General features: G+C 33.2%; 1 protein-coding gene across 1 annotated transcript; it reads left to right on the top strand.

Annotated features, from left to right (window-relative positions):
- Window positions 1–1,119: 1,119 nt before the first annotated feature.
- IBSP (integrin binding sialoprotein) lies at window positions 1,120–14,789 on the top strand. Its single transcript, XM_038581742.1, has 7 exons — window positions 1,120–1,259; window positions 3,883–3,950; window positions 4,044–4,094; window positions 4,188–4,265; window positions 8,174–8,239; window positions 13,053–13,220; window positions 13,770–14,789. Exons 2-7 carry the CDS (start codon window positions 3,897–3,899, stop codon window positions 14,310–14,312), a joined length of 960 nt encoding a protein of 319 aa, XP_038437670.1. The 5' UTR covers window positions 1,120–1,259; window positions 3,883–3,896; the 3' UTR covers window positions 14,313–14,789.
- The last annotated feature ends 256 nt before the right edge of the window (window positions 14,790–15,045 follow it).

Raw genomic sequence — 15,045 nt, 5'->3', positions numbered from 1 at the left:
TCGTTAATGTACCCTATAGGCCCCTCCATCACCTGGCTTTTGTCTCTCCAACTGCTCTCCTCTTCATTACTTCCACTCACAATATTCCAGTTTATTGAATCATTGAAGCTTTCTGAATGTTCCAGCAAGGATACATAGTGATTAAAAGTAGACTCTAGAATTAGACTTGACTCTAATCTCTATATTCCCCTATTTACTAGCCATGCAACCCAGAACATAATTACCATTTCTGTATCACTTACCTCACCTGTAGAATGGGAATAACCCCCTGAATTATTTCTCTCTCTGTGTGAAGGATGACTGAAAAAGCACAAGTAAAAAACTAGCATAAGAGCACTCAGCAAGTATTAGACACTGCTGGTATCATTATGCTGTTCATTCATTTCTATATCCTTTAAATCTATTCCTAAGAATATTTTCCTTTTCTTTCTTGATAACCTCTCCCTAATTAATAACCTAGAAAATTCCTATTCTGATATCTAAGCCTTGTAGATATTTAATTGCTATGCCCTATGGCTATAAGTCTTTCTACACCACTGTGAAAATTTTAGACAGGGACCAGATCATTCTTATATTTGGCTCTTCATGGCCAGGAATATGGACTCTCCACTGTCCTGGTTCAGTGAAAAGATAAAAAATTCAAGTTTGGTAAACTGAACAAAATTGATGCTGTTGACTTTAATTATATCAATTTAATTCACGAGTCACTGAAGCATATTTTAAGAAAAACATAAAATAATTGATATTAAAACATTACTGTTCATCAGCTCCTTTCCTTTTTATTTAGTTTCTTTTATTACTAAATTAGTAATGTAGAATTGAATCTAAGTGTAAGCTTCCTTTGCTTTCAACATATTGAAAATGTGTATAATTATAAAATTTTTAAATGGCTAAATCTTTTGCTATTTATTTTAACTCAAATCCAGTATATTATTATATATATTCAGAATTCAAACTATTCATCTTCTTCTAAACCTTCAATTAAATTCCACAATGCAAACCGCCTGGCACTGGAACCACATTTCATGTTTATTCAACTGAGCCTGTGTCTTGAAAAAGTGTTGAAGTTTGGGGGTTTTCTGGTGAGAATCCACGTTCTGACATCACCTTGCTCATACCAGTGATTGGCTGTTGGAAGGCAAAGAAGAGTTTATAGCCAGTCACAGCGAGCAAATGAGTGAGTGAGAGAGCAGAGGAAATATTCAATCTGTGTCACTCACTCCTGTGAGCCTGCTTCCTCACTCCAGAACTGCAAAAGGGTAAGATTTACTATGACAACTTCATTTTCTTAAACTTGAACACTCCACATTTTACATCTCTGGATCTGGTTTTGAATTTTTTATTTAAATGTTGATGTTACTGAATTGTATGGAACGGCTATGTAATTTAACATTTGCTTATCATTAAACTAGTACCTCAGACTTTAGATTCTTTCCAAAACGTTCAGCTTATTAATCTATGCAAGTAAATAACTTCTTAATATTGTGCACATAAACTAGAAAATTTTGCGTTCTACTTTCTATCTCTTCACCTCACAAATAACTGTTTGTTTCCTCGTTCTGATGTATTCAGGATAACCTGACTGAAATACTATTTTTCACTTGTAAATCTGCCTCAATGTATGCAGATTTCACCATAAATTATGTATGATCTATACTTCAATTATATACAATGTCTTTTCAGTTAAGTTTAGTTTCATAGTGTTAGCATCCTATATCTCTCAAATCAGTGTGGAAAAATATATAGTACTAGAGAAATAAATAATGTTGATAGTTTATCGTACTCTTCCCAATGAAAACTTGTAATTAGATTTCCAAAACTATCCTTTAAAAATGTTTGAATTGTTGTCTGGGTTCATAGTGGTCACTATAGACGTCTTTGTTTTTTATGAATCACAAAGTAAATAAAATGAGATTTATGTAGGCAGCCAATTGCTGCCTACATGAACCACTTGGTTCTTTTTATATTATTCCTGCTATGTTTTTATCTATTGTTTTTATGGTTTGCTATGAGAAATTTATATAATCAAAACCCTTTCTATAGTTCCATGTATTTAAGTTTTTAGCTCTTTAAGGGACCAACTCTTTTCATAAAGCTGCAGTAATAATCTCCCTGTTTGCTGGCAAGCTTAACCATGGTGACAAAGTTCAAAGTATTATTTAAGCACTCAATAGCAATAAAAAAAAACTTCTTAGACACATGGGCCCCCTTCAGGGGCAAAGCCTCTTTATTGTTGTGTAGCCATTAAGAACTTTTACTAAAGTAGACAGACTGTGAGGAAGTATGTAGGCATCAATATCAAAAGATCTAGACTGCCACAAATAGAATGTGACTTATGACCCAAGACACCTTCTTTAGGCTTTACATCTTACTCGGTATAATGTTTTAGTGTTAGTAAGGACGCAATAAATTGTGGCTAATGACAAAATGCAAAATCAAACTGCAAAATATAGTATATGACATGGGTTTTATACTACCTTTTAAATATTACTTTTCCAAGCGTGTTTATGGGGAAATTGCCATCATCAATACATATTGCTTATAAAATGCTGCCAAAGCTGTCACTCTCAGCTAAACACTCTTAGTTAACTTATGTATATGTCAATGCAAATGCGGGGGTATTAGTAGTAGGCTTCTAGCTAAATTTATTCAACCTCTATTAAAATAGGATTTTATCAAATAGAATAAAATTAAAGTAGGATAGAATTTTGCCATCCCTCTCTTTTTATTTATGCGGAATCTATGTGGAGGTGAGATCTTTGCATGGCCACAAACCCCAGGAGAGTTTGGGAACTACTCTCATTTTGAGAGTTGCACCCTCAATTCCTCCATAGAACTGCAGTCTCCATGATGACTATTGCCTTGACCCTGAAGAGCCCTTGATCCATCCTGTGACAGTCTCCAACACTAGTGATGGAAAGCTTAAATGGAGCTGCAGAATAACATTTTCTGAGAAAATTTGCCCCTGAAATCCCAAGGTGAAGTTCTGATGAACTCTTCTCACAAAATCATCCTTAGACATGGCTGTTTGGTGTTACATGCTATGAGAGTAGTATTTCACATATTATGGATCATTTCATACACACACACACACACAAAAAAAAAATACAAACTATTCTAATTCCTATTCATAGGAAGATGGCTTCTAATTCCAATCTCACAAATAAGCTTTTAGTTCAAATAGTTTTATATAGAATATAGAATATATATGTATATGTAGAATCACTGGTGTAAAAACAATCATTTAAATGTATTCAGTTTGCATTTTTTTAAAAGGTTTTATTCATTTGCACACAAGAGAAAGACAGAGAGAGAGAGTATAAGCAGGGGGTGGGAGGAGAGAGGAAATCAGATTGCCTGCTGAGCCAGGAGCCTGACATAGTTCTCAAACACAGGACCTGGAGATCATGACCTGAGCCGAAGGCAGACGCCCAACCACGTGAGCTACCCAGGCGCCGTGCTTAGTTTTTAATTATTAAAAAAAAAAAAAAAAAGTCACATTACTACACTAACAATTCAATTTCTTAGCTGATATTCCTATGCCAATGATATTGGGAAGCCTCCTTTTCTCAGTGTGAAGTAGTACACTAAGCATTCAAGCCTCAAGCCTCTTATAGTAATGAAATGGTCTGCCAATGACAAATCACAGCCGATAGGATAAAGCCAAATATGGAATTCAAGATTACTTGAACAAACAGGTAAAGTCAGTTTTCTACCACTTAAAAAAAGGAACAATTTTAAAATAAAAGCCAGAAATTTGATCTTAATTAGTCAAAACTATAACTATACAGAAAGGAAAACAAGTAGTTCATCTTCTAGTATGGATAGAAGTTACACTCCCAGTTTCAATATTTATTAACCTTATCACTTCATTAATTCCAGAAGCAATCACCAAAATGAAGACTGCTTTAATTTTGCTCAGCATTTTGGGAATGGCCTGTGCTTTCTCAGTAAGTTCTATATTAAAAACCTATAGTTATTACCCTTTTAGTATTTTTATTTAAAAGAGAGAGTATGTAATTATTAAATGTTTTTTTAAACAGATGAAAAATTTGCAACGAAGAGCCAAATTAGAGGATTCTGAAGAAAATGGGGTAATTGTTTAGCATACTTTCTTGGCCTGACTATACTTGCTCTAGATTTATTGCACATTAAACATGACTATATCATTTATTTTGTTTATGCAGGTCTTTAAGTATCGGCCACGTTACTATCTTTACAAGCATTCCTACTTTTATCCTCCTCTAAAACGATTTCCAGTTCAGGTAATTATAAAAGTTAATTTTTTTCCCACCCATTATAATTTAAAGGGAATCTTATTTAACTACGGGACATCTAAATTCAATTCTCACCGAAAGTCTGCCAGAAAGATTTACTTACTAAAAAAAAGTTTGCTTTTAATACAACACAATAAAATTTATTCCTAAGTTCTCTTTTAAAGCAGAGATATACACACAGAAAATAATAGCATTTGGGCCCAGTCTAGAATGATACAATAAAAGCAAATAGCATGGTACAGAATTCAGGTATTTTGGCTAACTCATTGACAAAATAGACAACTTTATCTGTTATTGACAATCAGTGATAAGGCCACTGTCATGTTATAGATTAGTCAATACTGTCATATCACTGTTAACATTCAATAATTTAGAGTTCTTTAATTGATAAGGAAAAAATTTACTTCATAAAGAGCAGAGACCATTTTTAAAAACATTCCTGATAATCAGTGGTGATTGCTAAAGATTTTCTGAACCTCAGACCTGTGTTGGTCAGCAGAGCAATATGTCATGCACTGGAACATAACTATAACAGTAGTGTATCTCAAGAATTGCAGAGGAAAGAGAAATTCACGAAGAAAACTAAAAGCTTGTGAGAGAAACAAAACATCCTTAAAATTTGTAAACAAGAAGAAAAATAATAAACACCAAAAAAAAATTTTTGTTTTTACTGGGTTAACAGTAAAGAAAGCCTTTGAAAATTTGAGAGTGTGGTGTTGATTTACAATATTCAACAAACCAGAATTGTGCTATTTTTATTACTATACAGTTTGGGTTCAGAGCACCAATTATGCACGATTTGACCCAGGATTCCTAAGACACTAAAAGCAGTCAAGATGCTGAAAACGATGCCTCAGCACAGTGGCTTGGCAGAACATCCTACCATATGTTGGGCTAACCCATTTCTAACTCATACAATGATAGGAAATGATAATCTTTAAGTATTTATAGCACCATAATAAATATGGGGAATGTATGTGGCCACAGAAATATGAGCACAGATAACACAAGAGTTGTGGGTTTTCAGAACTGTCTTCCATTCTTTGGTACACCTCAGACCCACAAATACACAGTGTTCTTTTGAATGTTTGCTTCATTCCCTTTCTTAAACTAAATGGAAATAATAAATTTAAATTTCTAACTAGCTCCTCAATTTTCCTAAAATATCACATTAATTAGAGATATTCCCTTCTATAATTTTTTATAGTCATAAATGTGATCTAATTATAATATCCATAGTGAAAAGATATTAGGAGAGGTTATATTTTTAATTATTGATAAATTCAAAGTTCAAAAATCTTTACGTAGATTTTTAATATACAAAATTTAGAGAAATTATATGCAAATTCATTTCAACTAATGTAGAATTTGTAAGACAGTAGTATTTCAAAAATATTCAATAAAATGTACACCCCAATTCAATAGTCTGACCTAGGATTGATGATCCATTCTCTTACTTTACGGGGTTTGATTTCTAGAATTTTCCCCTAACATGTCTACTTATATATTACCCTTAGCTCTGTACTATTTATTCTCTTAAGTCTATCATGTATTTGGTACCCAGATTGTTACCTTAAAATACATTAAGCTGTATTGGCCTTAAAATTTATGTTTTATGCAAACAAATCTGTGTTCACATATAATAATTTCTTTTTTTGAGATTTATCTATTTATTTTAGAGAGAGCATGCACAAGTGGGAGGAGAGGCAAAGGGAGAGGGAGAAAGAGAATCATCAAGCAGACTCTCCGCTGAGCATGGAGCCCAATGTGGGGCTCAATTCCACAACTCTGAGATCATGACGGAGCAAAAATCAAGATTCACCTGCTTCACTGACAGAGCCACTCAGGCGTCCCTACACATAATCATTTCTAAAATACCAACTTCCATGAAATATCATACTAATCATAAAGCTAACAACAGTCTACCTATAGCTTATCTATCTGCTTGGCTATAGAAATGAAAGTCTAAATAACCTTAACACCCTAAATACTTTTAATTGAGGAAATTGCTTCGTTTTGGAATCAAATGTCATTTGAATTATACGTGCATTCTTTGAGGGAAGAAACTTTATATTTATTATATTAGACTGATCTCAGCTATCACAGTGCTTGACACATGGAAACTGTCAGTGTTTCCAACTCTATCTCTTGCTACCACCCTCATTTGCAAAACAATGCCTGAAACATATATTTTGGGATTGAATAAATGGGAATGACAGAAGTTGAAAGGAGTAATGGCAAAATATACATACATACATATATGTGTGTGTGTGTATGTGTGAATGTGTGTGTATTTGACTTCTGGAAGAATAATACGACTCAGTTACAAACTGGAAATAAGACATTAGAGAAAGAAAGGAAAAAAGAAAATGTCAAGGCTTCAGGGCATTTCATGAAGTTTCAAAATTGTTCTCACTGCAGACACCAATTGAAGAGAGAGGTGGTTGGGAAAGGAAGAAGGCTAGAGGTGAGGAAGCTTGTAAAGAGATTCAAACACACCCACAGAGACAAATTACATTGCAAAACTATGCTGTCCTATTAACTAACAAATAGAAATACTTTACATGTAACACTATGCTTTATTCACCCTCTGGGCTAGGGAAAGCACAAACATTAAGGTCATGGCAGTGGAAGAGCAGGTCTAATTATTCTCTTTTCCATCCATGGTTATTCTTGGCTCAAGGGGACAAGCATTCCTTTTTCTTGGATGGATGACACAGCCACTGAAGATTGAGCTCTACAGGGACAGCCTTAAGCATGAATGTTTCCTCATATCTGATCTTTAACCCTGAAGTTCTTCTGCAGCTATATTTTCTAAGACCACAGTACTTAACCGGGTCATCAGAATCAAAGCTAAGATTTGTAGGGCTAAAAATGACAGAATCTTAAGTAGGGTATCCATTTATCTACCTGGTGGTGTTAAGGGCAATTGCAGAAAGAGAAAGAAAATTCAATTTATCATTGAGAAAAAGATGAAAAATCTCCTTTACTGTCTTAAAGTCTCGATAACAGGTGTTTAGACATATATTTCCTTCTAAAAAGTAGCAAAGCTTCTTAACTTATATTTTTATATACAGACTTCTTGGTTTAAAATATTCTCATTCAATATTGAGCTCTTTAGAGGAATGGTACTCTATAAGTCTCCTAAATGAATAAGTGAACTAATTTTACTCTTATATAATTGTTACCTCATATATATATAAATCTCATTTATATAGAGAGAGGCTTATTTTATGAAGTAGCTTTAATTAAACTGAAAGATACTAAAAATTATATGCAAATCTAATTTCAAGTCAAATTCTAATTTAAATTCACCAGGAGCTCATTATTTAAAAGAATCATTTAGTAACTTTATTTCACAATAAGCCTAATCATCATTTCATTTATATTTTATAAAGAAAATAAATAATGTGATTATTTTATTTTCTTTATAAAATTACATTACAGAGATTTTTGTTACAGAGATTTTTACAGAGATTCCCTCTCTGGAAAATAAATTGAACCAGATAATCCTCTTATTCTTACAGAGTTAGGCAATTTTGTGATTCATTGCTAGTTTTTACATATAAAATATTTCAACATATTTCCTATGCTTTTGGGGTTGAAGATGGAGTATCTCATTTTATATCTTGATCACTATAAAATGCCTTTTTCTCTCTAACCTCATTTTCTACATTCCCAACTCCTCATATCTTTTTCTCATATTCTCATTAGAACTATTCTAAGTAAATAAATCAATCAAGATGCTAATTAATACTAGTTAGGGAAAATAATTGTACATATTTTACCTAATTCAATCAATAGGAAATTTCTTTTGGTGCTGAATGTATATATACATATATATGTACACAAATATTCATATATGTATGAATTCACATATATATACATTTTTTTAGAGCAGTAGTGACTCATCTGAAGAAGATGGAGATGGTGACAGCTCAGAAGAGGAGGAGGAGGAAGAGGTAAGGAATTTCTGCAGGATTTTTTTTATAACAAACCAGGCAACATAAAACAAATAGGAAACTAGTCTACTGTAGTCTGGACTTAGCAAACAGCCACTGCCAGTTTACCAACTACCCACAGTCTTCTATTTTGGACAAGGGGAATGTTACTGAAATTAGAATCAACTAAAATTACCTGTTTAAAATACTACTGCAGGTACTTAAAGTTACCTGTAAGAGGTATACAAAAACAAAATGTCTCCATTATAAGTGGAAGAAGTATAAATTCTGATAAAAAGAAAAGAAAATATTATTTATACTTATGTAAACAGAAGACCATGGTAAGAGACAAGTACCTAAATTCAGTACAATACTTGTTTTAAGGAGTGAATTTAAACTCAATTTACAAAGTGGGTAGTATATGAAAAGCTAATCTTATATCCTCTATAACATTATTGTGATTCATCTGTCTTCCCTGACCCACAAAGTAGGGTTTTTCTAAAAGAATGGGAATTTCATGTCCTTTTGTCTAATAATACAATTTATGTTCTTACAGAAATGCAAATACTCAAGATGTATAAATATATATAGCACTATATAGTACTACATATTTTATACACAATACTACATAGTCCTCTATAATACTACAAATTAGTGTAGTTCATGGCTAAAATTAGTGTAGTTCATGGCTAAAACTCATCTGTATATCTTGGAAACTGTGCTAACATGTTTATAACTGACACTCTTGCTCAAAATACTAATTAGGTACATTTTCCTGGATAGTCAATTATAGCTATCCACTGTTTTGGGGACCTTCTAAATTCAGGTATTCTTAAGTGCTATTTATGAATGGGCAGTAACAGTCAAAAATGGATCATGTATAAACATCTGCTATCTTGAAAACAAAATGGTATGGGAACTTTAAAAGTGACAAATAATTAGTTTGATTTTTTAACCATAAAAGTATCATTTCCCGTACTATAATTTACCCTAATAGCTTAAGGAAGACCTTACAAGAATATCAACCCAGTACCAGGAAAAATGCCACCCACTAAATCCCACAACATTTTGCCCAAAGTTCCACTTAGTAATCTTACATAAGAACTAAGCTGGGGTAATCCATTTAACTACAACTATTTGCTGTACAGTGATCACAAAATTGCCTTGCAAACTAGATTTCCCAATTAGACTACACACCTTTTGGCAATGGTTCTTCATTTGTTATGATGGTAGTTGAGAATGGAGGATGATAAGGACACCTTTAAAACTCTGATGAAATCACACACACTCAGAATCTTGCCAATAATCTTTGAACATTTATCATCCTCCCAAAACTTATCTGCAAATTCCTTATGACCCAGAGGACTGGAGATCATGGGTTTCATCTCTGTTTTGGGGAGAAACAGTGCTGTACCCTTCTTATATCTCCTCATATTGCCTAGCTCAGTTTCTTATACAATATATGGTGCCCAACAAATATCTGGTGGTTTGGTTTCGAAAACTTCAGAGAATAAATACTCCAAACATCATTCATTAAAAGTGATTACAGCAAAGTGGATGAATAAACCTGGAGGCTTCTATCTTGAAGAGATTCTACAACTTCCTTTTCCCCATTTCTTACCTAAAATGTCATTGACAATTCAGGTTAAATACACAGAGTCCCCAGGAATTGTATTCATATAAGAGGGTGCTTAGACATATTTTCTATTTGGTGGTCAAATATTTTTTTCCATTCCTAAACTATTCAGCCTCACTTTTAAAAAAAACCCTTTTATTTAAATATAATATATACAACACAATTGTCATATGTATATAGGTCATTGAAATTTCAGAAATTGAACACAAGTATAACCAACACCCATATCAAAAAGCAGCACTTGCATCCATTTCATTTTATTAACCAAACCCACAAAGAGCAACTGCTATTTTAAGGCCTAACATATTGGTTTTGCCTTTTTTTTTTTGTACTATATAAATGGAATCACACTTCATATATTCTTTTGTGCGTGGCCTCTTCCACTCTCAACTTCAAAGATTGATCTATATCGTTCTACAACTGTACATCTTTTTTTTTAAGATTTTATTTATTCATGTGAGACACACAGAGAGAGGCAGAGACATAGGCAGAGAGAGAAACAGGCTCCATGCAGGGAGCCCGATGTGGGACTCGATCCCTGAACTCTGGGATCACGCCCTGCGCCAAAGGCAGATGCTCAACCGCTGAGCCACACAGGCGTCCCATACAACTGTACATCATTCATTCTCATTGTCAGTATCTCATTACTACCATAATATATTATTCTTCTGTTGATGGACATTTAGGTAGTTTCCAAGTTTGAGCTATAACAAAGAGTGCTGTTGTAAACATTCTAGTATCCCTTCTTGTGGACATATGCATTTATTTCTGGAGACCATTTTACTTCAAAATAAAACTTCTAAGTCTAAAGGTCTGCATATGTTCAATCTGAATAGAGTCAACCAAAGCAGATGTACTATGCTCGCCTTCTATCAGTACATCAGTTGCTCCATATTCCAGCCAACACTTGTTTCTTTCAGTCATTTTAGTCATTCTAGGGGGTTAATAATACTTTTTTAAAAGTATTGCTAATTTTCCTATTCAAAAAGATATTTGAGACTTAATACCCATCAACAGACTGACCTGTTTTCTTTTTTAATTCATTGCAACACAATATCCTCAAATAAAGTATCTAAAAAAGAAAGGGCATTGTAGGAGAAAATACAGAAGTTCATGAGTTAAGAGTTTGGATCTTTAATCATGACCTTGTCACTAATGAACTACCATCTATTTGACCTCATGCAAGTTATTCATCTTACTGGATGTCAGGCTTTTCATGTGTAATATGACAGTACAAGACCTAAATTGTATGTTCTATTCTAAGAATCTTTCCTCCTTCTCCTCTGAAAGATTTAGTCTGTTGGAATAAAGCATAAACATGAAAAAATAAATAGTATGGTGTTTGTGGGATATTTGACACAATTAACTTAGAGACTGTTTGGGGGTAGATTCTAGTAGTCCCAAGACTTTACTGAAATAGTGGAATTTACAAATCTGATGAAATAAACATATTCTTCTTCAGTCACTTTGTTTTAGTAATAAGGCAGGCTAAATCTGGGTTGTGTTTGTTTTATTTTTTAGATTTTTATTCTTCATATACATTTTTATTTTTTCATCTAACATTTTGGTTTAGAACTTGTGGGTTATCTTTTTTTAAGTTTTTATTTAAATTCCAATTAGTTAATATACAAGGTAATATTAGTTCCAAGTGTACAATATAGTGAGTGGTTCAGCACTTCCATACAACACCCAGTGTTCATCACAATTGCCCTCCTTAATCCCCATCACCTATTTAAACCCATCCCACTTACCTCCCCTCTTGCAACCATCAAATTTGTTCCCTATAGTTAAGTCTGTTTCTTGGTTTTCCTTTTTCTTTTCTCCTATGTTTATCTGTTTTATTTCATAAATTCCACATATTAGTGAAACCATATGGTATTTGTCTTTCTCTGGCTTATTTCACTTAGCATAATATTCTTTAGCTCCCTCCACACCATTGTAAATGGCAAGATTTCATTCCTTTTCATATATATATATATATATATATATATATATATACACATACATATACATACCACATTTTCTTTATTCATGTTTTAAATTGTTAAAACATAGGATGCCTACTAAAGTGATCTTAGCATCATAATCTCTTTTAAAATACACCGAAATGAATTCAATTTTCCAGTACTCATTCAAAGTAAACTCTATGTGTATGAATTTCTGATTTTTAATATTAGCTATGATTCACATCAGATTAATTCTATTGACAAACAACTGTCTAACAACATAAAGGCCAAGAATAAAATGTTAAATAAAATTATAGTAATATTAGTAGGATTATAATAAGCATTCTTTTGAGGAGTATTAATTTTTTAAAAACATCTTCATGTAATCAGATACTACTAAAGATCTTTTGGAGTGTTTAGTTTCTTCAATTCATGATAAAATTGATTGTGTGTCAAATGCTTAAAATCTTCTGAATACTCCATACAATACAGAACTGGCTTATATACTGGCAGATGAATTTTGAATTAAATGTGTTTTCTTGTCTACATACTTGAAATTCAATGAAATATATTCACTTCAGTAAATAAGACATGCAATCAATTTGTTTGAAGAGAGGGATTTCCATAAAAGTTCATTCTGAAAAAAAATATCCTAGGCATAGTGTGAACATTCATATAAATCATCCTCATCATCAAAAACATCATAGTGCATTATAAAGGGCTCAGCTTTTTAAATTAGAAAGATACAGCTTCATTACATATGATAAGACCTTTAACAAGTATTTAACTTTTCTGAGCTCACTTTCCCTTTCTAAAGAGAACAATAATCCTTCTTACAAGCCTACTATAAAAAATAAGAAAAATAGGTATAAGTTCTCAGCTGATTTGTCAGCATATGTAAGAATCCGTTTACTACCATGTTGTAATAGTATTGATAAGACTTTAAGAGCCCAAGGCATGTAGAATACCACATACTCAGATATGCTGAAATTATTACATAAATATTTTTTATTGATTAAATAGAATACAGAAATGTCTAAAACAGACTATGGTGAGGTAAATAGAATAACTTTGAGTTGAGTTCTAAGCAGTGAAAAGTGCAAATGGCATAAGAGGAATTAAAACTATTAGCATTAGGTGATGAACTGGCTGAGGAATATAATGTTTATCTCAATAATGACTCATGACTCCAACAAATTTTGAGTTCTCTTCTAGCTAAAATAACTTTTCTTGCTCTGGATATTTTCACCAGGAGACTTCAAATGAGGAAGAAAATAATGAAGAGAATGCAAATTCTGATGAAAATGAAGATGAATCCGACGCTGAGAACTCTACCCTCTCTGCTACACCTGGCTATGGAGAGGAGATCACACCCGGAACAGGGTACATAGGTCTAGCTGCAATCCAACTTCCCAAAAAGGTAATAATTCCTCAAAAATGTTAAATCTGATTTCATTTTTTTACTGAAATCTACAATCACCCTGACACTAAACACAGGGTATTTCATATCAACTTGTTGAAAAAGCAAGAGCAGGTTCAATTTCCCCATTTACAAATAAGGAAAGATATTTTCCCAGGCAAGTTCTCATCCCATGTTGTTACACTGACTTCCTACATTATAACAGAAGACTAAGGGCAAGCATCTTAGCAATGAATAAAAGGTCCTGAAAGATGCCACTGCATTTCAGGGAAGAGGATCCCAAGACAAAGTGAATAGCAAAGCTACAGGAAACCATCTCCCACTCAGAAAGCATATTTATCGAGTACATTTTTCTCCATCAAAACTCAATAACAAAGGTACTAATTCTGAATTTTTAAAATACTCATCAAATTTTTTGTAAGTTAAACTGGCTTCAATTCAAAAATACATCTAGAACAAGACCATAGGTATATCCTGTGTTGAATGAATGATCTTAAGTTTTTACATTTTCACACCTAGATCTGAATTCTTTCAAACTTTTCTTTACAGGCTGGAGATATAAGACACAAGGCTACAAAAGAGGAGGAAAGTGATGAAGAAGAAGAGGAAGATGAAGAAAATGAAGAAAATGAAGCAGAAGTGGATGAAAATGGGCAAGGTATAAACAGCACCAGCAGCAACAGCACAGAGGCAGAAAATGGCAATGGTAGCAGTGCTGGAGACAATGGAGAAGGTGAAGAAGAAAGTGTCACTGAAGCCCATTCAGAAGGAACCACAGAGGCTGGAAAGCAGAACAATGGTGGCTCTAAGACAACACTCTCTCCAGATGGTGGGTTTGAACCTACAACTCCACCACCAGAGCTCTACGGGACTACCACCCGACCATCTGGGGAAGCCACCCCCAATGGATATGAGGAAGAGTATGAACAAACAGGCACCAATGAATATGACAATGGATATGAAGTCTATGAAAGTGAGAATGGAGAACCTCGTGGGGATAACTATCGAGCCTATGAAGATGAGTACAGCTACTATAAAGGGCACAGCTATGACAGCTATGATGGTCAAGATTACTACTACCACCACCAGTGAAGGCTCAGCCTGGGATGAATTCATCCATTCTGGCATTTCATGTGGCTACCATTTTCAAAGTTCAACTCAGGAAGGTGCAATATAACAAATGTGCATATTATAATGTGGAATGGTGCTACTATTCCAAAGTAATTTCTGTAATTGCTTCTGTTGCTTTTCCCTGGTATGTTATTGAAAGCTTATTGTAAATCAGGGCATTTAAACTAATCTAAGATTGAGTTCAATTAAGTGTTTTGAGTTTGTAGTTCTATAAATAGTATTTTTAATATGTTTGTACTATTATTATCTGCTAAAACTACTCTTCATGCAAGTGCTTCTACGAATTAACATTAATGACACTATATACAAAATATGTGTAGTTCTTTAATCATACTACCTAACACTGTATATTATGTTTAATCACCATCATCATCTATTTTTATGTGATCTTTATGTATCTATGGATTTTATCACAAATAAAATGCAAACCTTCAAAAATGTTATAATAAAGAAAAAAAAGATTCAGAATTGAAAAAGATGAGTCCGGGAGGGAGCAAGTGAGCTAATGGATTTATCCACTTATTTATCCAGCTTATTTCCACTATGGTTTAAGACTCAGAATAACTATAAGTATTTTGTCATGGATAAATCTACATAACTAAGATTTTGACCTGCTTGTGGGCATAGTCAACCATACATATCAGGAGAATAAATGGCTTTTGTTAGAGTTGCTAGATTTAACAAAGATTTAGGA

This window comes from Canis lupus, chromosome 32, assembly GCF_011100685.1.
Source record: "Canis lupus familiaris isolate Mischka breed German Shepherd chromosome 32, alternate assembly UU_Cfam_GSD_1.0, whole genome shotgun sequence".
NCBI classification, from domain to species: domain Eukaryota; kingdom Metazoa; phylum Chordata; class Mammalia; order Carnivora; family Canidae; genus Canis; species Canis lupus.
The sequence above is the reverse complement of the archived record's forward strand: the minus strand, read 5'-3'. Positions and strand labels throughout refer to the sequence as shown.

Coding starts and splice junctions, on each gene's coding strand:
- IBSP (XM_038581742.1), top strand. CDS start 3,897: ATGAAGACTGCTTTAATTTTGCTCAGCATTTTGGGAATGGCCTGTGCT. Junction 4,266..8,173: donor TAAAACGATTTCCAGTTCAG/GTAATTATAAAA, acceptor ACATTTTTTTAG/AGCAGTAGTGACTCATCTGA. Junction 13,221..13,769: donor CAATCCAACTTCCCAAAAAG/GTAATAATTCCT, acceptor TTTTCTTTACAG/GCTGGAGATATAAGACACAA.